At 53.3% G+C, this 25,168-nt stretch overlaps 7 protein-coding genes across 7 annotated transcripts; 2 read left to right on the top strand and 5 right to left on the bottom strand.

Moving 5' to 3' along the window:
* Nucleotides 1–5,941: 5,941 nt before the first annotated feature.
* Nucleotides 5,942–7,047, bottom strand: CABS01_10644 (uncharacterized protein; the record flags this gene model as incomplete). The annotated part of the gene is made up of 2 exons (XM_060543999.1): nucleotides 5,942–6,609; nucleotides 6,660–7,047. 2 exons carry the CDS (start codon nucleotides 7,045–7,047, stop codon nucleotides 5,942–5,944), a joined length of 1,056 nt encoding a protein of 351 aa, XP_060399201.1.
* Nucleotides 7,048–9,446: 2,399 nt separating this feature from the next.
* CABS01_10645 (HMG box protein) lies at nucleotides 9,447–10,252 on the top strand (the record flags this gene model as incomplete). The annotated part of the gene is made up of 3 exons (XM_060544000.1): nucleotides 9,447–9,643; nucleotides 9,714–10,027; nucleotides 10,080–10,252. 3 exons carry the CDS (start codon nucleotides 9,447–9,449, stop codon nucleotides 10,250–10,252), a joined length of 684 nt encoding a protein of 227 aa, XP_060399202.1.
* A 792-nt stretch (nucleotides 10,253–11,044) lies between these two features.
* Nucleotides 11,045–13,182, bottom strand: CABS01_10646 (DNA lyase; the record flags this gene model as incomplete). Its single annotated transcript, XM_060544001.1, has 3 exons — nucleotides 11,045–11,172; nucleotides 11,341–12,999; nucleotides 13,053–13,182. The coding sequence occupies 3 exons, from the start codon at nucleotides 13,180–13,182 to the stop codon at nucleotides 11,045–11,047; spliced, it is 1,917 nt and encodes a 638-aa protein (XP_060399203.1).
* Nucleotides 13,183–14,236: 1,054 nt separating this feature from the next.
* Nucleotides 14,237–15,099, top strand: CABS01_10647 (cytochrome c oxidase subunit VIa; the record flags this gene model as incomplete). The annotated part of the gene is made up of 4 exons (XM_060544002.1): nucleotides 14,237–14,384; nucleotides 14,540–14,564; nucleotides 14,788–14,955; nucleotides 15,057–15,099. 4 exons carry the CDS (start codon nucleotides 14,237–14,239, stop codon nucleotides 15,097–15,099), a joined length of 384 nt encoding a protein of 127 aa, XP_060399204.1.
* Nucleotides 15,100–15,352: 253 nt separating this feature from the next.
* Nucleotides 15,353–17,835, bottom strand: CABS01_10648 (anaphase-promoting complex protein; the record flags this gene model as incomplete). Its single annotated transcript, XM_060544003.1, has 3 exons — nucleotides 15,353–16,850; nucleotides 16,958–16,994; nucleotides 17,043–17,835. 3 exons carry the CDS (start codon nucleotides 17,833–17,835, stop codon nucleotides 15,353–15,355), a joined length of 2,328 nt encoding a protein of 775 aa, XP_060399205.1.
* Nucleotides 17,836–18,645: 810 nt separating this feature from the next.
* CABS01_10649 (complex I intermediate-associated protein 30) lies at nucleotides 18,646–19,560 on the bottom strand (the record flags this gene model as incomplete). The annotated part of the gene is made up of 2 exons (XM_060544004.1): nucleotides 18,646–19,406; nucleotides 19,482–19,560. 2 exons carry the CDS (start codon nucleotides 19,558–19,560, stop codon nucleotides 18,646–18,648), a joined length of 840 nt encoding a protein of 279 aa, XP_060399206.1.
* A 1,044-nt stretch (nucleotides 19,561–20,604) lies between these two features.
* On the bottom strand, nucleotides 20,605–23,399 carry CABS01_10650 (RNA recognition domain-containing protein; the record flags this gene model as incomplete). The annotated part of the gene is made up of 8 exons (XM_060544005.1): nucleotides 20,605–21,645; nucleotides 21,700–21,770; nucleotides 21,827–22,249; nucleotides 22,302–22,392; nucleotides 22,449–22,578; nucleotides 22,636–22,908; nucleotides 22,962–23,021; nucleotides 23,074–23,399. The coding sequence occupies 8 exons, from the start codon at nucleotides 23,397–23,399 to the stop codon at nucleotides 20,605–20,607; spliced, it is 2,415 nt and encodes an 804-aa protein (XP_060399207.1).
* Between the last annotated feature and the right edge of the window lie 1,769 nt (nucleotides 23,400–25,168).

Raw genomic sequence — 25,168 nt, forward strand, 5'->3', positions numbered from 1 at the left:
CCTTTTTTATGTTCCCTTGTCAAGCCCCTCCGTTGGAAGTTGACCCAGGCTAAGAAGAAGCCTAAATGTGTAATCTTTGGACGCCTCTTTTCTCGCGCACCCTAAGCTTTCGCCCCCTCCCCTTTTGATACTCCGGTAGAGGGAACACGTCCGATTGAGTGGCATTTTACATCCTCCCACCCTGCCTTGCCTTACAGACCTGGTACCTTGGGATTTTGCAGCGGGTTTAATCCGGAGGGGTTGCGCATGGCTTGAAGCCATTCCCTCCATCCTCCACCTACTAAGTACCTACCCTAGGAACACAATCAGGACCCCGTGGGAAGATGGTTTGCCCTGTCAACCCGGTTCTCGGAGACGTGAGGAGAAAAACGAAAAGCCAAAGCTAGGCTGTGGATGGCATCGTGTATCATCGTCACACCTGTGGCGTTTGCAAAGTCCACCCCTCCCTCTGAAGCCTAACCGGGAAAAGCCTCTAGAGAATGAGAGAGGAGTGAAGAGTGAAATACGGACAAGTATCTCGAGACGACGGTTGAGGTACCCTCCTCTCTCATGAAGATCTCAAGCTTCCCTAGCACGCCCAGCGAGACTCTTGAATCGGTCCCTGGAATTCGGTTAGCACTGTGGCATTTTTGGAATCATTTTCTCTGCGTCTTGCGGGATTACCGGGAAGATGGCCCGGTTAGAAGTTTGGAGAGAATGAAGTATGACGATGTCATGTTGTCTCCGTCTCATATCATCATCATATGAAATGTAAAGTTGTGTTTCACTAGTTGTCTTGGAGGTGTTGGAGAAGCTACCCCACGACGAGGAACATAGATATTTCTCTCCATGTTTCTCTCAACCTGTGTTAGATATGGTTCACTGAGGCCCAATTTACCCAGGAAAATCTCGTGGTTTCTTCGAAATTCGCTACAGTTTCTCATTTCCTTGGGTCTTCAGAAGTAATCATGTCAAACAGCAGCAAACATCTCACGCTCTTCGAAACGTTGATATCCAAGCGACCGTATCAAAAAGATACTCTCATCGGCATCACCGTAAATCATTCACAACAGTCGGATACGCGCGTTACCCCTTCGTTCTATGTTTTACGCAAAAAAGGGCGTATACCCAACAGGCCCTGTCCAACAGTCCCGCGTGAAAGCCGTCCGACCCGCCTGGGCAGCTCTAGCACCCTCCCTAGATCATTCCTCCCCAACCCAATCGCCATCGTTCCAGCTGTCACTGTCGAAGAAGAATTCATTGGCGAAGAAGAAAAGTCCCACGGCACGCAACGAAACAAGTTGGTCTCCTGCGATCGAGCCTTACGTTTTGCGTCGATGCGGCACGCGGCTTGGCCTTGGTATTTCTCCACAACCGAAGCCGTGTAAGCGAGCCATCCAGCCAGCCCAACGACGGGAAGTAAGGTAGTAGTGGTGCTGGGCTCTGCAATCTACCCAAATCTCTCTCTCTCTCTCAGACACTTGACTCAGGTCTAAGCCGTCCGAGATCCCGCGTTGACTCAGACACTAGAGTTCCCGCGCCGGCACCAAGCCTCCCGCTGCTTCGGAGAAGGGCCCGGCTCCCCGAGATCTGGCGCGGGCCCTCTTCAGGCTTCAAGCGCGAGTCCACCTCCCGAAGGTTCCCGGGGTCTCCGCTGTCCGTCCGAAGTCGAGGCTTCCAACTTCATCAGCGGGGCCCGTGGCTTCGACGGCTTGAGAGGAACGCGCACTCCCCCCCTTCGTCGGAAGATGCCCACCTAATCACACATCGACTCCTCTTGTTGCTGTCCTCTGGTGGTGTATTCCAGAAGAAAGAAGATAGCATGTAGCTATATTCTCATCGGACGCTAGTCGGTAAGCAGCAATGCGCTTGTTTTCGACCCCTCTACGACGTATCTCTATGAATGATCCAGGCGGAGAAAAGACTGATTCCAGGTCGACCGCACTGACGCTATGAGAACGATCGAGAACCAAAGCATTTTCCTATTCCGTTCATCAAACGTTCACCTAGACTTCGTCCGTCAGGTTACCCCAGAGTCTGAAAATACAGGGCAACCTAGGATGACCTAGTTTGGTAGTCAGCAAAAGAGGTTTGAGCGTCGAAAGCTCGCCCAGTCAGCGAATTTCGAGTATTCTGGCTCGTTTATTTTGCCTGCAAGAAGACTCTGTATTTACAATCAATAAAGATTCTCCGTAAAAGGATCGACTGCAAGGCGGGCATCATCCCTACTGTGGCCTCTTGAGGGCCGATAAGGCTTTTTGATTGATGGCGGTACGTGCTCTCGCCCGGTTCAATTCAGTCGCCCTTCGTCGCCAGGGAAGCAGACTCGGTAAAAGAGCCTTCACATTGGCGGGAACCCGCTGAAGGCGACCAGGAGGAGATGGCTACCGGGTTCCTGGTGAAGAATGGCTTCTTTTGTTGAGTTAGCGCAAGCTTTGGCGCCTTCATCCTGCTCAAGATTGTGCCATGTTGCCGAGACGCCAAGGTTAGGTGAGACGCCATGTTAGTCCCAGAAAAACCGTTTGCTTTACGTTATTGGCACGGTTTGATGAAAGTCGAGTCGTCTACTCCCTGGCCGAGACGTCTTGCCTTGCTCCCTGTGATCCCGGTCGCTCAGCCCTGCTCGGAGGCCACGAGATGAAGGTTCGGTCCCGAAGTCGAGCCGGACAAGACGTGTCCACACAAACAAGGAAGTACAGGTGATGGACAGGGCTAGGGGGAAGTGTTGAAGTGAGCCTGCAAGCAATCCGATTAGGACGCATCCTTGAGTTTATGAACGGCGACCAAAAGACTTGGGGCGGGGCAGTCCAGGGGTTGCTCGCAGCCACGTCGAAAATGGCTGCTGGAAGGCTCGGATCGCAGCCTGTCACGGATTCACGATCTTTGTGACAAAAGAGTTGTGTGACCACACGTAAATGATCCATTCTTCGACCAAGAGCCACCGAAGCGCGGCCGTATAAGTCGCCAATGGTCATGTCTCATAGAAGGCGCCTGTACAGCACGTATGGCAGCATCTTCGCGCGATAAATTCCCCACGTAACGTAGTCTCCGTTCGTATCCTGAGGGCGGCGTAGTACGCCATGTCGGCTAAGAGTAGCCAGCTTGTGTACAGTCACATCATCGAACGCGCGCCTAGGGCCAATCTCTTACCTGTCACTGCCAACTCTTTGCGCTTCCTCATGGGATACTGACTGCTGCCCTGAAATAAAGTGATCGGCGACTCTGCCTCCGTCTTGTCTCCTACCAGGCTAAAGCAGACTGGAATTTCAAATAATCCCTGTCTCGACCGTTGCTCTATGTCAAGCATCTTGCTCTAATGTTAGAATCGGTGCAGTGAGTAATCTTGTCGATTCCTTCCCGCAACAAACAAGACTGACGCTTCAGATCTGCTCCTCTGGTCTCGACTTCCTTCTTCTTAGTGGTTGATGGTAAACAGCCAAGGACCACTACTATCGACTGCGTTCGTATCGGCAACCCTTGCGAGCCAAGACGCGAACCAGGTAGAAGGAAATAGCTGAAGGCACTCAAAACTTCAATCCAGCCAGCGAAGTTGAAATTCCACTAGGACAGAGAAGTAGAGAGAACATCGGACCATAGCCACGGCGGGATCCTAGTCTGGTAGTGGGGTCCGAGGGCGCTCCAGTCACGCAGCGCATGACTGTCACAGCCCCAGGGCGGCCGCCTATCTTGGCGAGGAATAGCAGTATAGGGTCAAGTACCGGGTTCATGAAAGTTGGGGGGCCGTCGATGTGGCTTTCGGTAGGAATGTCAACGCTGACCCTGAGGATGATCCGTCGGACGGAAACCAGGTACCGCTAGTTGGTCATAAACGTCTTGCGGGATCCGTCGGATGTTGCCTGGTGGGGTACAGGCGAATCTGTTCTTGTTTCCTCCCTGCTTGTCTGCGGATATTTCTCAGGCGTTTCTCTCGTGTATGGTGTCAGTGGTCGTCATGGCGGCGGCCAGGACGGACAATTCTTGCCGATCCTAGGGTCTTCATGTCTGTTCGAGGCGGTGACGGTTTCTTGCCCTCGATACGTACAGTTTGCTAATCACTTTGTCGAAATCGGACGTATAGGCGGGTTGAAGGAACCGGAATGAGCCGTGTGCATATCTTGGAAGTATCAGTCGACAGTTGCGGTCTAAGCCTTCGTTTTACTCGACAGATGATGTCGGTGAGTGAGGTGGCCTGACCTGCCGCGATGGAATTAAAAATAAGTAGCATACACTTCGATTAATCTGAAGGAGGGTAAACCCGTGAATGACTCCGACTGCCCCCCGTTGCCGGGGCTGTGGCTGCAGACTGCGGGATGTCGCAAGTCAGGGCAGGTGGCTGATGCGTACAGATGCCACAGAGTGTCTGGATCCCGATGGAGAAGGCTGGACTAGTAACAATGTCTCTTTCCATTTCTTTGCTCTCGTCGATGAAGGCAAAGCTTGGAAGAAAAGAGAGAGAAAGAAGGGGGAGCAGGGAAGAGGCTAGTAAGGCCGCAACCAACTATACCTTCTTGAGCCAGCATGCGTTGCATGAAGCGAAGGCAGGGATGAACGACAGTAGGTACTGCGTTGATGCAGACTGAGCGGACCGCCCGCACATCTTGAGTCCGAGGTAGTGGCTTAACCAAAAGGCGCCCCCCAGTCAACCAACGCTCTCTCTCTCTCTCTCTCTCTCTCTCTCTCTCTCGCTCACTTGAAGCGCAGCGCAGCCTTCTCCCTGTCTCAACATCATCATTGGCGTTGCAAGAAACTCGGGTCCATCAGAGTGCTAGATCCAGGCGTCGATCTCGACCAATGCGGGGAGATGTTTGCTGGCGCGGCTATGGAATATGGCATTGGTGGCTTTGTTCTTGCGGTCAGGTTGTATTGCATTGGAAGTTGGAGGGATGTGCCCACCACATCAGGCTCGATGTGAGTTGCAATACGAGTGAGGCGTGGCAGGTGTGGGTGGTAATTCTCCTAGTGTACTTGGAAGCTGTTCTTCTTCTGCTCCTTTTCCCCTTGTTCCGTGATGATGTGGTGATGTCTTGCGATAGCTCTCCCGCATATTTGAAGGGTGAGACAGCAGATTGAGCTTCGGGGAAAGAAATGGGCCCGTGAAACGCAGCAGTGGGTGACAGAGTGGGTAAGTGCCAGATGGGACGATCTGTGCGTCCTTGGCCATGTACCCACAGGCACACAGGGCGGGCAGGAAAGGGCGACAAGGTACCCATGTCCATAGCCTGGCTGAGGCTGAACCAATAGGGTTTAGTCCGGCTGCTAATCTCGACGTCCCTCGTCTAACCCCCCAATCATGCAGCCAACATGCCAACGTTTGCTCCTTCTTGCATCTCTCGGTAACCAATCATAATGGCCTTCACGAAAACCACCGTTGGAACATCAAGGTTCCTTTGTTGTTTGCTCCCTCCTACAGCCCTCTTCCAGGCCTCTTCCAGCATCACATGGCTCTGGTTTGCTCCGGCTGTCTCCATTGGCGTGCGTGGTCATCGACCTCTCCGCATAATCTGACAGGGGCAGACGCGTGAAGGGTAAATATGCAAATACTCTGTCTGAATTCTTTTGCCCAAATTGCTTCTTTCATTATTCTTGATCAACACGCCTATCCTAAAGTGATCCAGCCACGTGAAATGATGGCAACTGGCGCAAGAAAGGGTATGGCCATCACCAAATCCTAGTCCCTGCCTTTGCTCCCCACCGCCTTTCCAAAGCCAGACTGTAGTACGTTTGCGCCTGGAGAGGCGGTCAACTCATTGCTGAAGATCAGCAGCTAGCTCCTTTGAGTCGGCCTCTACTGTTTCAGAAGAATGAAGAAATGGTCGTTTGCCCTTTCCACCTATCCTGAACTCCGTCATAGTAGCCCCATTGCAGAAAATGGCCCCCAACTTTCCTTCTTTACTGTCCTCAATTTGCCTCCCATGCCTAAACCCGACAAATAGAAAATTTAAAAAACGAGCAAGGCAAAGTTTCATCGTTCCTTCTTGGCCGTGGCTGAACCATCTCCCACCTCGTTTGGATTGCCTCTTACATTGGTTTCGTCAAAGTCATAGCTGGCATCGTGCCTCTGGCGAAAAAGCTCGTCGAATGCCTGTTCATCCATTGACAATGTCTGGGGCGAAAGCGTCATGGTTGTGAAAGAGTCATTCATCGTGAAATTCTCTCCGTGGACGCCCGTTTCGAGTGATTCTTGAGGAGTGAATAGCCCAAGCCCACTGAGATTGTCTGCCGCGGAATGCTGAAGTGCCTCATGGTATGAGTTACTGTGGGAAGTATTGACAACCAGCGAATCCTCCCGACGTGAATATTCACTAGTGGCGTTATCCGATGGAAAGCAGATAATATTTGAGCCATGTGTCGATATTCGCGTCATTCCCCTGTCTTTTTCCACGGGACTCGCGCGCTGTGCCGCTATTGATGAATATGCTGGCGGACTAGAAAGGAGGGCAGCACTACCCCGAGAAAAATCATCGGCCGGGACGTCGAAAGGAATGTGCTGTTGATCCATCACCTGGACATCCAATGCTGTCGGTTGGTAACTGCTTTGCTCCTGTAGCAGAGCATTGTTGAGATGGTGTTGCTGCTGGCCAAAGGCGGAAGCTGTCTGGTGGTGATCTGTGTTACGTCGGCTCTGGCATGCTGCTCAAGATCAGCTTTTGAAAAGTCATTTTACCAATCGCGCAACTCACTCGGATCATAGTGATAGACTGTGCAGTGCTGATAAATTTCTTCTTGATTTGTAACTGCGGAGAGGCTGACCAGTGGTATTGGCGCGCGTACTTTTTGCCCCTGAGCATCTCGCACGCAGTAAGCGGCTTGGAATTGGTGAGGCTGACCGACCTCAGAGAGCTCCCAACTCCCGTGCGGGTACGTTCCAGCAGACGTGAACATGTCGAGATCATGACGCGGTAAGACTTCGTTCATACCCTGGGTCCTCAAAACAACACGGGATTCCGTCGGTGATGATTCCTCGTTGTGAGACATTGTGCCTTGGAAGAACGGGCACAAGATTGTTGGCGAAGGCGAAGTGGTAAGTGTGGTGAGCGGATAGTGGCGGTAAGTGTGGTGTAAATGCATGTAGGGATGGTGGGGAGTCTCAAGTACAAAAGAGAAATGATGGTAGGAACCTGGTAAGAAGATGAGGTCAAAATAGCTTTTTGGGGGTGCGATGAGAAAAGAAAGAAGAGACAGCACCAGGTTGTATAAGCCAAAAATGACCCTTGACCGAATGCAGCGCTCGCGATAACATCTGACGGAGACTTTAGGGGAAAGGCTGGCCCAAACACTGGAGTATCTTGGAGACAAGCGTGACAGGAACAAACCAATCCAAGAAATTACACCTCGCCTATTCGCCTAAGCCTTATTGAGCTAGCAGAATTTGCACAATGTGGTGCGGCGGGAAATTCTCGAAAAGAGGCTACAAGTCAACTGTTGCCTCGTCCCCGACAAGTGTCCCATCTCGTCGTCAAAACTTCGTAAAAGCAGTTTGGACAGCTTGTGAGAATCTGGGGCTGTGATACGTTGGCTTACGACTTTGATTGAGATGCAGGTACATGTCATCGAGTACGGGCGATGCCATACTCTCATCCAGGATGCTGAATTCTCAAGTTGGCGGGCAACCGTTTTGTGTCGAAGCCAGCCTGGCATGTTCCTTGCACTGACCGCCGCACATATGCTTTCTGCTTCATTCTCAACCGGGCTGTTGGTGTTGCTTCCGCCGTCGAAGGGAATTATACGCGAGAGAAAACGTTGTGTGCGTCGTTGGTTTCTTTCAACTCGTATGCACAGCCCGCTAAGCGCGCAGGCGACAGGGACACAAGGGAGTTATCAGCATGAGAGCGAGTGATCGAGTTGAGCCGTAGACGTGATGCTGAGAGAATGATCACCGAGTCGGCGATCTGAATTGTACAAACACGTACGCTCAAGTAACGTGTGATAGAAGGCTTTAGCTTGCTCGCTACATCCCCTCGTGCCCCCAGCGTTGATACAACTGATACAGTCCCCAGACTTTCTGGGCCCTTTAGGACGCGGTTTCGGGACGGCTTCAGCATCATAGTACTCGCGCACGGCTGGAGGATCGCCAACGCGGAGAGGACACAAAGCGGTGGTTCTTGACTTCTGGTATAAATCAGCAGCAGGTCAAGCATATGCGGGAAGAGGGGATATCCTTGAATAGAGACTGCCGCAGGTATCTGTGAAGTAAGCCAAGGTAGTGGTAGCGAAGGGAGGCTGCAGCTGGCAGTGCCGAGGACGGAGGAGCACAAAGATTCGCCAAGGGACCGTCGGCGGCCGTTGACAAGGTAAGGTAGATGACAGCCGGAGGCTTGCTGCGTGGGCTCGCGGTGAGGTAAGGTGAGCCTGGCTTCTGTTGCTTGAGCCAGGCCGAGGTACCTGCATCTTCGGGCCGTGATCCAGACAAAGTACCGTTCTATCAGAGGGGAGCCTCCTGGATACCTATGGTGATTGAAGAGAGACAGGCCCCTCGAAGGATACAAGTGTGCACAGTGTGAGAGATACCGTGTCCCAAACCGGGATCCGATCGTGGAGGTCACCATCTCCAAATTCGAGGTTGGCACAGATGGGTTTGGTAAGGCAGGCACGTTGGTAAGGAAGGTGAGTAAAGTAAGGTAAGGTGACGAGAGGTAAGGTATGACAAGTACCCGGGTATTCTCACACCCCCAGAGCTTTCACCCACCCCCATCCGAAGAGGAAAGACAACCCCGGCAAGTCTAAGGTAGTGTCTGGCCAGACCTGGAGTGGGAAGCAACCACCACGCGCACACTTACACACACCCACACACGTACCTACACCCACGTACACCCACGTTACCCCCCCCCCCCCCCCCCCCCCCCCCCCCCCCCCCCCCCCCCCCCCCCCCCCCCCCCCCCCCCACACCCCCCCCCCCCCCCCCCCCCCCCCCCCCCCCCCCCCCCCCCTACCCCCCCCCACCCCCCCTTCCTCCCCCCCCCCCCCCCTCCCCCCCCCCCCCCCCTGCAGCTTTCACCTCCTCCTTCCTCCTCCTCAAGACATCGTCCCACAAAAATTACTAGGCCTTCCACACCACAACCAACCGTCCTCGGCCAATTCTATGAGGTGACTTCGTCGCTTCCTGAGGGGAAGGTGGCGCTTTCTCCCCCAATTTAGGACTTCCTTCCACCTCCATGGGCTACTCCAGAAACATCCTGGTGCGGACCATGTTGTCTCCCTCAAATCTCTCCCGCCATAAGTCCCGGATATCATCCGTTGCCATCCGCATCCACGTTGGATTCCTCTTGATCTGATCTCTTATTTATGACCATCGGCACAGCCAGCTTCAAATCAAGATTCTTCCATCACAGCCCAGAAAAAAGTCACCACTTTATCAGAACCTTATTTGATTTGTTACTCAATATCTCCAAGAGACACAAGACACGCAAGACACCCCCTAACAACCTATTGATACGGCATTCTACCTTACACCGCCATTCACATTCATCATGGCGTTGACATTCAACCCTGGCAACATCGTTGCTCGTGACATTGATCCTACCCATGTGCACCCTGAGATCCTAAAGATTGTGACAGAGATCTTGGACCTTCGCCTCAACACATTCGAGTCCACCATAGCTGTCTCTGCAAGAGATTACTTTGCTTTTGGCGAGGAGGGTCGGCTCTTCATGGCATTGCAGATGGGGTACGCGTCCATATCTACTTTGTGCCTGTCTAATACCACTCTTTCATAAAGTCTCTAACATTCATCACAGGCGCATATTGGGCCAGCCTGTCATGTGGGTCAAGGACGGAATGCATTCTAGCGTTGATAGATGGGTTCTTGGGCCTTGTGAGAGGTTCATTGCCGGTCCACACATGATTGTCTCCGTCAACGGTATTGCTGTCGTCGTCCCTCGACCACCACCACAACTCCTCGAGGAAGCACCCGGTGCAACCACCCAGTTCGTCAACGCTCCTGAACGAAGAGTCAAGATCACACGACCTCCCAACGCCTTCATCCTCTACCGCAGCGACTACCAAGCCCAAATCAAACAGATGAACCCTCAACTCCAGAACAATGATATCTGTAGGTGACTGAATTTCAACAGCCCTACACCATCTCGCTGACCTTTGAAAAGCCGGAATCCTAGGAAAAGCTTGGAATAATGAGTCTCATGAAGTCCGCGAAAGATACAAGGCTCTCGCGAAAGCCTACAAGGAGCGCCACAACAAGATGCACCCTGACTATCGGTACACGCCACGCAAGCCTTCCGAGAAGCGTCGTCGCAACCGGAGGAGCACTTCAGCCTAATCGTCCCTGCCACCCCGTTCTAGAGATGGAGATCAAGGATCGTAGGAGCAAGAAGCGATCCATCACAACGTCGCTGCATTAGTTCCTACCATGCTAGGTCTCAATGACTGTGCAAGAATTTTCGCGACTACAAGTTGCCGCGAAGGAGCACCTTCGTCTGCTGCCTTAGGCCGAGTATGCCTCGTCTTCCCTCAGAGCCATGTCCCAGCTCGCGCCGAGAAAGTCAAAAAAACACCAACACTTGATGTTTGGGCCAGAACTAAGCAGACATGCCGTGCCCGGCACTCACCCTTACCATGCTCAGCCGGAGCAAAAGAGACTTCTTCTGCTAACTTAGGGGCCTGTCGAGACCAGGAAAGGCTCGAATTCGTGTAAGGCTCCAAAGCCACTTCATGGAGTTTTACCTGCTCTACTCACAAGATGGGCGAATTCCGGACGCATCATTGGGCGGAGACGGTGGCGACGCTCTTAATGGGGTTCAAGCAAAGAGTGAGCTACTTCAAGCAGAGCAAGACTCGAAAGGATAGAGCAATTCGCGTCGTCGCTGCCGAAGAATCGGATGTCTAACTCTGCTATGATACGAAGATGAGCCACCACAATACCGATATAGAATGCTTGATAGATTTACTAAAACGATAATGGAATCATAATGTTCATGTCTCATTGCATTAATCTTCTTCTTCTGCACGACTAAAGTACCTAGCTATCTCTTTTCGATAGTAACGGTTACAGCTCGTCACACTGTTCATCGAATCTCGCGTGACTCCACATCGCCCCTTAGAAATGTATAGACTACGACGCTTGAGACTGGCTCTTTTTCCAATCACTGCTCCATATAAAAGTACCGCACCTCCACTCCGTCCCCTTTTCCTTTTCTCCGGATTTCCCCAGAGGACGGGCGCAGATGAAAAACGACCTGCCTATGTGGATCATCAGCTATGAATGGGGGTCGAGGGGGGGCGGGGGCAGAAAGATCGGGATATGTCGGGGGACGAGAGAGAGGAGGGTAGGACAGAGGCCTCGGTGGACGCATAAACGAGTAAGAAGGGGGTAAGGCGTGTGTGTGGTGTGGTTGGGTTTAGACTTACCGCAGTTGACGCCCGGCTTCTTGGTCTGGAAGCTGATGCAGGGCTCACCGTGCTCGCACTTTGGCACGACCCTCTTCCCCAGGTTGAACTTTGACCAAGACTCCTTGACTTCAATGGGGTCAAAGACCTTTTCCGAAGTCGCCGTCTCGAATGGCTTCGCGGAGGATGAAGGAGGCGTGGGTTCTTTGCCGCCGCCGTTGCTGTCGGGTTGTTCTACCGTGCCCACCGCTTCTGATAGTCCCGATAGGGAACGGATAGGTCTAGCAGCAGCACCACGATCACTTGCGGCTTTGTTCTTGGTGAAGGGCGATGGTGGATGATTGGTCTTCGCCGCGTCTGCTTGAGTGGGCGAAGACTGGGTTGGCGGTGGTTGTGGCGGGTTCTTTGGCTTGAAGAAGCCCATGAGGGTGCTCTGGGCCTTACCGTCGGATTCGTTGGTTTTCGACTTCTTGGGGGCTCGTTTAGCTGATGCTGCCGATTCGGCTGGTCGTTTTACGAGCGGGTTGGTGCTTTGTGACGAGGAGAGTGTCGACTTGGGGGGTGGTGACCTTGCCGTGTTGGACTGCATGGATGCCTGTGAGGCGGCGGGCACGTCTTCGGTCGTCGTGGTTGCCTGGGAGGCTTCCGGGTCTTGCGTCTCTTGAGTCGGCATGGGGTAGTCGCCACCATCTTCGGTTGGAAGACTGTGTAACTCGAGAGGAGTCGATCCGGGGTTTGGTGCGGGCTTTGGGGTGGGCTTCTTCATGAACATGTCGCGGATGTTGCGTCTTCGGTCGAACTCGGGGATGAGCTTCGCGGATAGGGGAAGAAGATCCTTTTGTGACCATTCCCTCAGCCGTTTACCGTCGTGGAACATACCACTGGGGTTCATCACGTCGAGTACGGGTGACTCCTTACCGTCCGTTGTGACGACGTCATTCATGACTGCGAATACGGGGCAGTGGTCCGATCCCATCAGCCCCTCCTGAATATTTGAATCCGTGAACCAGTCCTTGATGCCTGACGAACATAGGATATAGTCTATCCGGCTGCCGTTGTTCGCTGGGCGGGTATTCCTCTTTGTGTCCCAGCAAGTGAACATGCTCTGCCTGGTGGGGTGGAAGATACGCGTCAAGTCATGGAGGACGGGCGTCTCCTTTCCTTCGTCGCGTTCGCCGACGACCTGGCCACCGACGACGAGCTGGTTGATGAACCGACGGCTTGGCCCCTGCATCCACTCTTCCACAGTCATGCCCTCCTTGCGGAGCGTCTCCCTGAGGTTGCAGGTGTCCATCTCCTCGCGAATGACGTTGAGGTCACCCGTTAAGATGACCTGCTTCCCGGCCGCGACGAGATTCCTCACGCGTGCGTCGAGGGCGCCGAGGTAACCCAGTCGGAAGTCGTCGCGAGACGAGTCGCGGGTGGCGGGGCTGTAGGTGCCGATGAGCACAAAGGCCGGGAACTCGAGGATGACGCACCGGCCTTCCGAGTCGAGCGTCGCCTCATCTACTTCGCTGGAGAGCTGGCTCGCGCGCGGGTAGCCGCCGATCTGCTGGTCTTCAGGCAGGTCGCGAAAGCTGGTAGTTGAGTTTGGAACTGGAAGGACGCCTGTGATGCCTTCTTCGGCGCGGATGGGGCAGCATGTTGCGTTCCGGGTATATATCGCGACACCGGAATATCCTGGGGTAAGAGGTGAGAAACATACTGAGGGACGATGACCGCTGTGAGCTCACCCTTCTTGTATTTCGGTAGGCTGAAGAATACATCCCAACCAGGTACTAGTACCATGTCATCTTTGAGGTCTTTGCGCTGAATCTTCGTCTCTTGCATGACTACGATGTCCGCCTCGAGGGTTTCGAACATTGCCTATAAGCTTTTGTCAGTAACAAGTGGGAACGCGTGAGGAAAAAGGATAACGGACCTGAAATGTTCGTTGTGTGCTCCATGGCTGATACCCAAACGGATTTCTCGGTAGTGTCAATTGAAGGACATGGATATCCTCAGTTGAAGTAGACATACCTGATGCCGTTAACTGTGATACAAGGATCGTGAGCGAGCGCGAACATCTGTCAAATGATAGGAACCCAACTCACCATTCCATGTCACAATACGCAACCCCATCCTGGCCGGTGATTTGCTTGCTCCTGATATCACAATTGGAAAAGACTCGAATTCACAAACGCCGAGATCACGTCGCTTTCATGCCCATGCCCGAGATGTCAAAGGTTGGGTTGCTGCATCAAGCCCAGAGGTTCAAGTGCTATCTTCGCCTCCAATTGTGGAAATGGATGACTAGGGTATCAAAATTGCGAGTTGAATTTCAAAAGAATCAAGTTGCATGAGAACCGACGCTGGGACGCCTCAATTAAACTGTCAAGCCCTGGTCAACGCGACGTAGCTGCCGTCATTGAAGTGGTGAACGCGACGGTTTGCGCGGTGTCCCGTGATTGCATACGCACGTGACCAAATGCGACATACTGCAAGTTGCTGCAACACATGAACGCGACATATTCTTCTACTTTATCATGTGTCTCTCAGTGCAAATACATCTCCTAGAATTATTGCACTAATTCTTTTTTGATCATTCAACATGAGGAAGCCAGGAATCTGAGTCGAAGTCAGGAAGGTAAGCTGAGACGAGCATCTGGTGTTGGTTAAGGCACGTACCAAACCCGGGCCCTCCTTCCTGCTTTCTCCGCAAATGACCTGACATCATTTAGTCATCCCCATAAGCCATCTTTAGGCCTTACAATCCAGGCACTTGCAAGGCCGTGAACGTTCCCGCTAGCCGAGCTCTGGATAGAGAATGACCTGATCCTCCGACTCCCGACTTCACAAAACCTCGAAATCCACCACCAACGCCCACCCGGCCGAAATCGAAACCTCTCCCCTCCACCGATATCTTCCAAACACAAAGATGCAGCGCCAGCTCCTCTCCGCCGCCGCGCGTGCCGCCCGCGCCCCGGCCGTCCGCTCCACCGTCCAGCGCCGCTTCGCCAGCACCACCGAGAACGCCTTCATCAAGGAGCGTGAGGCTGCCAAGCACCACGCCGCGCAAACCACCGGTTCGTTTCTCCGCCCTGTTCGAGTCTGACATACTTCAATGTTTTGAGTTTTGGGGAGCCAATTGGGCTCAATTGACCCATCGAGCGGCGAAGGGAGGACCCGGACTAGATACAACATGGAGGGAAAAAACATGAGATGCTAACATATTGAGTAGGCCTCTGGCGCAAGATCTCCATCTAGTATGCACACCACCCCTCCATAAATCTCAGTCGAGGTCTCCTCAAGCACCGAATCTGTCATCCCGCTCGATATCTGCCCGGCCATCTCAGCCAATGCCGCTATAATTGAGTATCACGAAGCAGCCGGGAAAGAGCGCGGGATTTGATTCGGGAACTGCTGGGGAGACATGGGAGACTAATTTCAAGTGTGCAAATGCTAACCCGACGCTCCTCACCTTCACAGCGCCTGCATCCCCGCCCTCGGCCTCGCTGCCGCCAACGCCTACGTCCTCTGGAACGAGCACTGGGACCACTGGAGCCACATGCCCCCTCTGGAGGAGCGCGTCGAGTACTCTTACCAGAACATCCGCACCAAGAACTACCAATGGGGCAACGGTGACAAGACCATCTTGTACGTTTTCATCATTCTCCTCTGGTCCCCTCCCCGCTCAATTTCATGCACGCGGCGGGACGAGGAAGTGAATTTGTGGGAGAGACTAACACTGAAAACAGCTGGAACGACAACGTCAACTACCACAACCCCGACAAGGCTTAAATTAAGCCTGTCTAGTTTGAACGTGATATCGCTGAATCCAGGAGACGAAGGAGCGATCCATAGACTCGGGGTGTGACACGCCTGCTGAGGGGGTAGACTATCCTGTACATTTTCCCTATGTCACAGCAATCGAGAGATGCGGCCTTTTTCAAAAACTTGAGGAGTGTCATCGTGAAGGGTATTGATGCGTTGTGCTATGTGAACTTGCTGCTCATCATATCCCTCTGCAGGTATTCCGGGGGTTGCTAACATGTCATATCGCAAGTGCTGCCGCCTCCTTGCGCAGGGCTACATACGCAGCCGCGTAATCCGCTGCCAGCACCTTATCCCCCGCAACCTTCATGATGGTTGCCTTCTTGGCCATCATCTCACACTGCCTTGTGATATCCCCGATACTCGAATAATGATCAAACGCCTTTTGTATGGCACCCGTAGCCCGGGTCAAGTACTCCCGCCTCTTGGCCGATTGCGGTGCCATCGTCCCCGCGATGCCCATGTTGGCGTCGGCTAGGTACGAGTACAGCTGCCCGCTCAGCGCTGCGGAATCGCACTCGAGACTCCGCGGCAGAACGGCCGTGAGGAGCTGCACCGAGGCGTCGAACTCGACCAGCGACGTCAGGATATTCGCAACGGCGCCGATGGCCTGCCACAGGCAGGAGACCAGCCTCGCCCTCCATGCCATGCTCGCGGCGCGCATGGCGATGGTGAAGCCCCGCTGCGGACGCCCGCACTTGTCATAAAGGTGAACCTTGATCAGCATGAGCCGCACGCGGAGCGAAATGTCTCTCTTATCGTCGCGAATCGCCGCCAGCATGTCTTCGACCTTGTTGAAAGCCGCCTGTAGGTCACCCCGCCGCGTGAGGCAGTCGATGTGGAGTAAGTCGACGACAAAGGCCATGTCCGGTTCCAAGTCGTCCTTTTTGGACTGCAAAAGCTGCGAGAGCAGCTGCTCTGCACCGTCGAGGTTGTTGTGGTGCAGGTCCCGCTTCAGTTTGATGATGCCCCGGTACTTGTACCAGTATTGGCTCGGTTTCCATGATCGCAGGGCGTTCTCGTCGAGGGCCTCTAGTTTCTGCAACGCCTCGTCAAACTTGCCTCTCGCCGCGAGCTGCGACGCCAAACGAGATGTGACCTTGAGCTCGTCGTCGAATATCGAATGTCTCGCGTGACACCGTAAGAAAATCTCACAGTCCATGGCCGAGAGCTGCGACAGCCCCAGCCTATCCCACAGAGCAATCAGGATGGACAGCTGGGCGCCAAACATATTCTTCATGTTCCGCTCGACAATGAGGTGAGAGCTGCGAACCACAAGTTCGACCGATGTCGCCACGCTCTCGCCGTTTGCCAGGCCAAGCTTCGCTTCACTGAGCAGCACTGACGCCCACAATGTCCACATTCCCGTCTCCTTCGCCTTGACTCGCAGGTAGGAAAGACTCTCCTTGGCTGTGCCGAGGAGACTGTCTGCCTCCAGGTCTCTCACAAGGTCCGGGTGTGCTCTGCCAAAATGGAAAAGCCAGCTAAGTGCAAAGTTTAAACAGGTCATGTCGCGGTTCTCGCGGGCCGTTGATACGGTTTCGAGCATGGCTGCGACGGCTTCTCTGTAGCACCCAAAGTCTGCTTGCAAAACTGCCAGGTTCATCAAGGCGTATTGATAGAATAGTCTGTCTCGGTTCTGCATCGTGTAGTCAAAGTATTGATGGAGGAAATCAAATGCTGTAGGATAGTCGCCTGATCTCCAAGCATCGAGGAAACTGCAGAATATTAGCAAAAGTGTCCATCAACAATGGTCGGAGTGAGTTGCCTTAGATAATGCCTCAAGCTAGGCACGAGAAAACTGTCGCCAAGAAGATCATGAAACTGGTTCCTCAGTTCCAATGGTATTCGGTTGCCGAATTCTACTCTTGTCAGCTTTGGATCCTGAAAACCTAGAAAGATTTGCTCACTCTGCATCTGCTCGATCTGGAACTCCAGCAAAAGCTCAATGTCGTCTGTGCTCACCGGCACAGCAGCAGGAGTACCGTTCCTCACCATATCGCCATAGACGACAGATGTGAGCGCCGCAACACCCTCCAAGTCCCACTCCGATTGCTCGCCCGTCATGAGAACATTGTCGAAGCTGAGCCTGCCAAAGGAAGGGTTCCTCTTCCGGAGGTACCCCGCCGTAGGCTGCCGATACTGCACGAAATCCGTCCAGAGCTGCGTCGCATCGTGGAACAGCAGCCTTGTGAACTCGAGCTGGCACCGCCGCACAAACTGACCCAGCGGCGAGTTTCTTGACAGTGTGATCCCAGGCTTCTGCTGCTGCTCCTGCAACAGCTGCGCGGCAATGGTCTCGTCGCCGCCCGCCGCCCGCAGCAGCTCTTCCTTCGTCTTGGCCAGACACTGCGACTGGCGCGCGAAGAAGTCGTGGAGCAGATCGAGAGAGTTGATCCCCCATAGCTTGGCGAGGAACGTGTCCCATAGCTTCCGCCCCGGCAGGCCGACAACGACGGAGTGGGCGCTCAGCAGCTTTTCAAAGTCCTTGATGCCGATGACGAGGCTGACGGTGCTCTCGGCTTTCCTCCAACGCGTGTCCTTGCTGGCGGTGTTGGTGAAGGACTGAGGATCTGGGTCGAGGAGATGTGATGTGATGAAGGAGAGCACGGGGATGATTGCCGTGGCGGGAACATGTTCGTCCGTGTACAGCTCGATGAGAGCGAGGAGGCCAATCTTGGCAGGCGTGAGGTATCGAGCCATTATGGGCTCTGCTTGCAAAAGTTATGCAGGTTCGTCAGATATTCAGTCCCAATGGGGTTGGCTTGCCCGGAAGCTCATCGGATGGCGTGAACGGTGAACCCGTGGGCGTCGCGGTTGACCATGTCACTTGAGCTAGGTGAGGTCAAGCAGCACGGCGCGTCGCGCCTGCGTCAACTGAAGGTCCCGTAGCAACCAAATTTCAACCAGGAGAAGTCAGCCGGGCGAGAAGTGATTACAAAGCACGAAACAACGTCCGAAATCTTGGCGGCTAGAGCTCTTCTGTTTGTTAGTCTCGGTGTTGACAGTGAGGTTTCTGTGATGTTGGGCGTCCCCACAGCAGCCAGCGAGAAATGTGATTGGTCACCAATGCCTGTATGGCTCGTGAACGTCTGTTTCGCGACTACATTCACGACACACATCGCTGTCGAGTATTATACGTCGAAGTTGTAATTTTTCTCAGGGGAAGGCGATTGATTCTAATTGAGTGGCAAATCTTCAAAATCACAGTAGCTATTCAACCAAAGAAGATTTATTCTGAGGTGTTACGTTGAACGATGTCATCTCTTCCCCAAAGCGTTACACCTGGTTCTTGACATGATGCATTACATTTGTACCTTATCTTACAGATATTGCTACAATATTTGATGATGGGCTGAGGTCTTCGGCCGGGCCAGCTATTGAACTCAAATTCTCTCCCAAGCCAGCATGTGCCCTCTAGCGAACCTGCTCTGTTCAGGAGCTTGTGATGCATTCCCAGACCGGCACTCCCGATTTCCAAGTCAGCATCTGTTCAAAAATTCTCCGATTTTCTCACGTCTCTTTCCAACGAATGCTCTCCCCCTGCCGATTCCTCAACTCGCTCTCCCGCGCCTCTCTCGCCTCATCTGCAGCCAAAATATCACTCTCACTGCCCCCATCAACCTCATCAACATCATTCGTTGCCCAAATCCTCTCGATACAAAGCTCAAACGGCCCCGGCACCCGATCCGTAAGCCCTACGCCAACCGTCGTGACCTTGGACCTTAGCATCTCCGTCTGCGGCTCAATAACGAAGCCGTGATTCGTCCTTACGAACTCGTTCCACTTGACAAACACCGTCTCCCACTCCCCGGGCCGCTTGGCGAACAGCCTGTGCTGGTGCAAATCCGTCGGTACCACCGAGTCGGTCTGCAGGTTGATAAAGTAGCTCCGGCCGTCCGACTTCACGCGCATCGCGAGGTAGGAGTACGGGTCAATGTCCCAGACGGCCTTGCCGAAGAGCGTGGGCTTCTGGTCTGGCGTCCGCCATGCCGCGAAGCCTGTGCGTTGGATTTTGGGGTCGTTTTTGGGGAGGTCTGTTGATATTGTGCCGTGGAAGCGGGCGTGGCCTGCGCTTGTCGTCGGCGTGCTTTGTGGTGATGTTGTCGTTGCTGTCGAGGAGGGGGTGGAGGAGACCCATTCGAGGGCGCTGTGGGAGAAGCCGCCAATCTCTTGGTCGGACATGAGTTTGCAGTCGTCGGTCGAGCCCGGTGCGCGGAAGTCTTGGAGGATGTAGGGACCCGAGGGGCCCTTGATGCCTTCGGCTTTTGCGACTGTCGCAATGTTACGTTAGCTTTCTTGACCCGTACAATCCAGGTAAGGGTAACTAGTGTATAGTCGGAACTTACCAATACTTGCGCGACGCTTGAACTCGTCCATGGTTCGGGAGAATATGCCCTTGGCCATCAGTGAGGGCGTCGCGCGCATCTTTGCGGTCGTTTCGCCGGCGCCGCCGACAGGTTAGCTTTCTAAGTGATTTTTCGGCTGTTCGGATTCGAAGCTCGCTCGCGCGATGCGCCCGTGGTGCTGTCGAGTCTGTGGGCGGCGATTGGCAATTGACCTCCGTGCCTCTCTCCGTGTCCCGTTTCGGCGGGAAATTTGGCAAGTTTAGCTCTCCGGTTACGATCGTCAACTGTTGCTCAGAGTAATATTCCCGGTTGCTTGTCTTGGAGCTTTCGGCACCAATGTAAGGTACATGGGTACCAGTACAACGAGCTCGAGCTTCCATGCGGGGGAAAGAAAGACCGTGTTCCGCCTTCAACGACACCTCATCTCCCATTCCCTACAACCACCATTCATTGGAGGTCATCATAGTCTAGGCCTTGCCGTGGAAAATGCGCAAAGCTGTCCAGGATTACACTACTGGGCTTTTATAGTCTGATCCGGTCAATTTGTTACACTGCTGAGTTCAAAATTCCCTCAGACCTTTAACAAACCGATTGCCCGTGAACCTCTATTGCCTCTGTAAACTTTCAGCCGACTTAGGGAGCATTATCACGCGCCAGCACCACTGACCCCGTCTCTGAACAAGACAGTCGATTTACTCCATGTCCACTACAAGTGTATGACGTTCAGTATGTCACAATCACATGCGAAGTGGGAGGCTCAAAAAGGTCTACTCAAGCGTGCATTCCTGACTGATCTATCCGTAATGGTAGTGAGTGTCCTTACACCTCGAGTAGACAACGGTGCTTTCTGCACGAAACCCAAGTTCATCTATGATCCCCAATTCCTGTTCTCTATAACCGAGTCATTCCGATCATTCGAGTACAAGACCAAGGTCCTGGCATATTTGAACCCCTCCAATGCTTTCAAGTTCCCACCGTATCTGAAGAAAAAAACCACCAAACTTTTGTTGAAGAGGAAAATCTTGTAGTAAAACACAAGATTCGAAGAAGGGTAAACACACTATTTGAAACCCAAAGAGGATTCGAAAGAAAGATTTGGAATGAACCAAGAGAAGTCCGGAGTCTAGTTGGAACGGTCGGAGCCGTCAGTGACGAAGGCCTGGTTGACATCACTCATGACAGGCTCGGACTGCATCAGACCAGTGAAGGGCATCTGAGGGTGGTGGGCCGGGGAAGAGTGCGGCGCGAAATCGCGAGTGAACGGAGTCCAGAGAGGAGTGCCGTGGCCGTAGCCCCAGAAGCCAACGGGAGACTGCTGAACAGGGGTCTGGACGGGGCCACCCTGAGCGTAGTACGGCATGCCATTGTTGTTGTTGTGCATAGGAGTTCCCATCTGAGAAGGAACGGGGGGAGGGGCCATGGGGTACTGGACCGGAGTCTGCTGCATGGGCATTCCCTGGGCCATGGGCTGGCTGATCTGCTGACCCATGGGCTGCGCGTTCATGGGAGCCTGCTGAATCACCTGCTGGCTCATGTTGTGACCCATGGGCTGCGCATTCATGGGAGACTGCTGAGCGATCTGGTTGTTCATATGGGTGCTCATCTGGTTGCTCATGGGCTGCATGTGCATAGGAGAGTGCATAGCAGGCTGAACCTGCTGCATCGGGCCAGGCTGCATCTGCATCTGCGAAACGATCTGGTTGTTCAAGGGCTGCTGAGTCTGGATCTGCATGCCCTGGTTGCTGTTGATCTGTGGGTGCATCTGAGTCTGAGTCTGGATGCTCTGCATGTTCTGCTGCATGTTCTGCTGCACGCTCTGCTGGGTGTTCTGCTGAGCGTTCTGCTGCATGTAATCGCCATTCTGCGGAGCCTGCAGCGACTGCGTGCCAACCATCAGGCCATGTCTGGGGTTGAGAGGATAGCTAGGTGGCATGACAGTCAAGGTGCCCTGGGCAGCCTCGGAGGAGGGAGCAGCCTCGATGGCCAGGCTGGTCAGGCGCTGCTGAACATGGCTAAGACGAGCAGGAGTAGAAGCGACACTGCCATGGTAGCTGTTGTTCTGAAAGGCGCGGTTGCTGCCGCCGCCGTTGAAGCCGCCGTAGCGACGACGTCTATCCATACGCTGTTGAACGCGGATGATGTGGTCCTCGACGAGGGAGTCATTCTAGTGAGCATGTCAGCTTGAAGGTTCTTCACACTTCAGTCAAGTAAGACTTACGAAACGCTCAATGGCAGACCGGGCATAGCTGACGTTGGTGAACTCAACAAAAGCAATCTGCTTGGGACCGTCTGTGCAGCTGTCAGTTTCGTTCACATAAGCATAGGAGGTATTGATTGAGACTCACCCTCGTAAGCGCACTGCTGGGTATGAACGGCAACCACACCTCCAATTTGATCCATGAGGTTGCGAATCTTGTCCTCGGTGAAACCGAGGGGGAGATCACCCATGAAGATGGAACGGCCGTCACGCTCTGCAGTGTTGTTCTCCATGGGAGGACGGTGAGGCATGCGAGCGCGGATCTGCATGGCCTTCTTGAAGTCGTACGACTCAACCCTGTATGTGTGGTTCATGCGGAAAGCCCGAAGCACCTGCTGAGAGGGATCATGAACAGCGAACTGGACACGAACAGTGACCGGAAGTCCGAGCTTCTCTTGAATCTCCTTGTCCAAAAGGTTGATTCTGTCAAGGGCGCCGAATGGAGTCAAGAGCTCCTGGGCCTCCTCAACCGTCATATTAACTCGATCATGGCGGTAGATGATGTAGGTGCCTATGTCAGAATGTCAGCTTCAATCACGAGAACGTAAGGAGAACGAACTCACGGTTGGCGCGAACAGTCTCGGTGCGGCACGGGCGACCAAGAATCAAGCTTCCTCTGCCCTGGATGCGGGCATTCTCGGCATCCTCCTTCGTCTGTGATTGTGTTAGCGAGGCTGTCGAGAGTGAATACCATTTGGAAAGCTGCTTACATTGAATTGAACGAAGGCGTAGGGCATGCCGCTTCCATCGCGACGAATCTTGACGAAGACAACGCCGAAGCGGTCGAACTCGCTGATCACAGCGGCCTCGAGAGTAATGTCATCCTTGTACTCAGGGAGGCTGATATGATAAATTAGTGTTGAGCACTGATGAGCTTCTCTCGAGATTAGAACTTACTTGGCAACGAAGATGCAAGAACCAGTAGGGAAGCCGAACTGAGAGGTATCGGCGACATTGCGCACGAAGGAAGAGATGCCCTTGCTGGGAGAGCCACCGACAAACTCATTGCGCTGAGACATGCCATTGCCACCAATCTCCGAGGTCTGGAGGTTGCTCTGACCGAGGGTGTAAGACAAGGCCGTGACCACGGGATCCTTGCCTGAGCCAGACGCGGTCTCGGTGAAGACGTCGCTAGCGGTGGTCTCAGGGATGGTGGAGCGGCTGCCACCCCTATGAAACAAAGTCAGATTATGTCCAGAACGTGATGGAAATTCCAAACTTACACAGCGGCTGTGGCGGACGAAGTAGGACGCAGCGCCTTGGCGGCATCCTTGGAAGAACGACTATCAAATGTCAGTGGTGATGAGAAAATGCCGTAGAACAGATGTCACTTACGAAGGACTGCCTCTCAGGGAGGAAGTGTTCAACTGCGCCGAGCTCTCAGCTGTCTCAAGAGACGCGAGCAAGCCGTACGGGTTACCCGCGAGGTACTCGTTGGTAAGGCGGACGCCGCCGCCAGTCTCACCATCCTCCGAGGAGGAGGAGGACTTTCCGGTGGACTTGCGACCATTGCGGTCGCCAGCCTGGCCAGCATTCTGCGAGGCCATCGCAGCAACGCGGAGCGCCTGCTCACGGTCGTGCTGGATTCCCAGCTGCTCAAGGCGCTCCATGAACATGGCTCTGTCAGCCGGGTCAGCCAGGAGATCGCTCATTGAAGCCATCGCGAATGTGTATGCTGAAGTTGTTAATTTCGCAAACGACGGTTTCGAGGATTGAGAGTTTCGAGAATGATGAGATTGGATATGAGAAAGTGATGTAGGCAAGAAGCAGTGGAAGCTTGAGATGGGAATGGGTATGGGTTGTGGGTATGGGTTGTTGTGTGAACAGAAGTGTAGATATTTTGACTGCTGATGTGTGAGTTGTGGAGGTTGAAGAAGGTAAACAAACAGCAAAGGGTGGGTGAATTTCCGAGAGGTAGAGGAATCCAGAGGATAGAGAGATCGTGGGATTCAGATTCAACCCACAGGGCAAGGCTAGGGCTTGAAATGAGGCTATCGTGGGTCACTCACCTCTCGCAATAGTTGCTGAGAGGGCGGGAGCAGCCTCATGGGCTGATGCCCGGCCTGCTCCCGCCTTCTGTGAGGTCATGACCTCACTCACGAGAGTTGCAAAAAGGCGAGAGCAGCCTCGTCTGTTCCCGCCCTTTGCGATGAAAGGCCATAATCTCACAGAAGAGGCGAGAGCAGCCTCATGAACGAGAGCTCTCACCTGTTCCTGCCCTTTGTGAGATCATGACCTTAAATCACAAAGGGTAGGGCAGAGAGCAGCCTCATGAGTGACAGGCTTGTCTGCTCTCACCCCTTTGTGAGGTGTTTGTGACCTCACTCACGATAGTTGCAGGGTGGGCAGGAGCAGCCTTGTCGATGATAGCTTGCTCCCGCCCTTCGTGAGGTGAGGTCATGACCCGACAGGTGATTGCAAGGAGGGCGAGAGCACCCTTGTGAACAAGGGGCTCTGCCTGCTCCTGCAGTATTGTTTGAGCGAGTTATTCGAGCAAATTTTCGAGCAGATTTTTCGAACAAGTTTTTGAAGCAGACTGTTGTAGTGTTGAAGCAAAATATCGAGAGAGCTGTTCAGCAAGTCAGTTATCAGAATTCCGATTGAAAGAATAGGTATGGGATGCTCTCACCAGCCCACTCATCGTTTCTTGCGCGGCGATGAGATGGGCTGCCCTCATCGCGATTTTGGGACGGCAGCTCTCGTCTGATGTGGGTGAGAACAAGTTGAGAAGGAGTTTGTGCGCTCCAAGTGGAGAGACTTTGTTCACCCGGGGAAATCTGGGAAGCAGGCAGAATACGACTGACGAATACGGCAGGTACAAGTTGAAGACTCCTGCCTCAGGCGATACTCAACCCATCATGAGGGTTGCTCCTGCCTTCCGTCTGATGCATCTACGTTACATGGAGGTGACCAAATATTGCGGTCAAGTTTCACCAGTGAGAGATGAGGCATTGAGGGTTCTAAGACGAAGATGAGCTGTAAGACGAACACGAGCTTTACTCACTTCATCGCTAATATTACCGCTGAAAGAGACAGCAAGACAATGACATCATGAGACTTATGGATTTTTTTCTAAACAAATTAAAGTGCAAGCTGAAGTACAATATTCTTTGTCGAGAATATGGTGATGAAAATGCCTTGCGGAGCATTGGTTCCTGCTCATCCTCCTACACTCTCCCTCCACACCTCTTCCACACAGGCAACTTGAACAGTCTCTTTTTTCTTATGTTTCTTCAGTTATTTCGTCCATCGTCTGTTCCCCCTTCAAAAAATCACTTTGATTTCCTATTTTCTTCTAGCCTCATGGTTTGTGGAATGTGCCCTTTGGAAGATGTAATGGCGATCATACTGAAGAATTGATTCGATATGGAATAGGCTTACACATTAAATGTGTATATAATGTGTCCTCAATTATCCAAGTCCAGTCAGT

Source organism: Colletotrichum abscissum (genome assembly GCF_030869225.1).
Source record: "Colletotrichum abscissum strain IMI 504890 chromosome Unknown Scaffold_27.1, whole genome shotgun sequence".
Taxonomy (NCBI): Eukaryota; Fungi; Ascomycota; class Sordariomycetes; order Glomerellales; family Glomerellaceae; genus Colletotrichum; species Colletotrichum abscissum.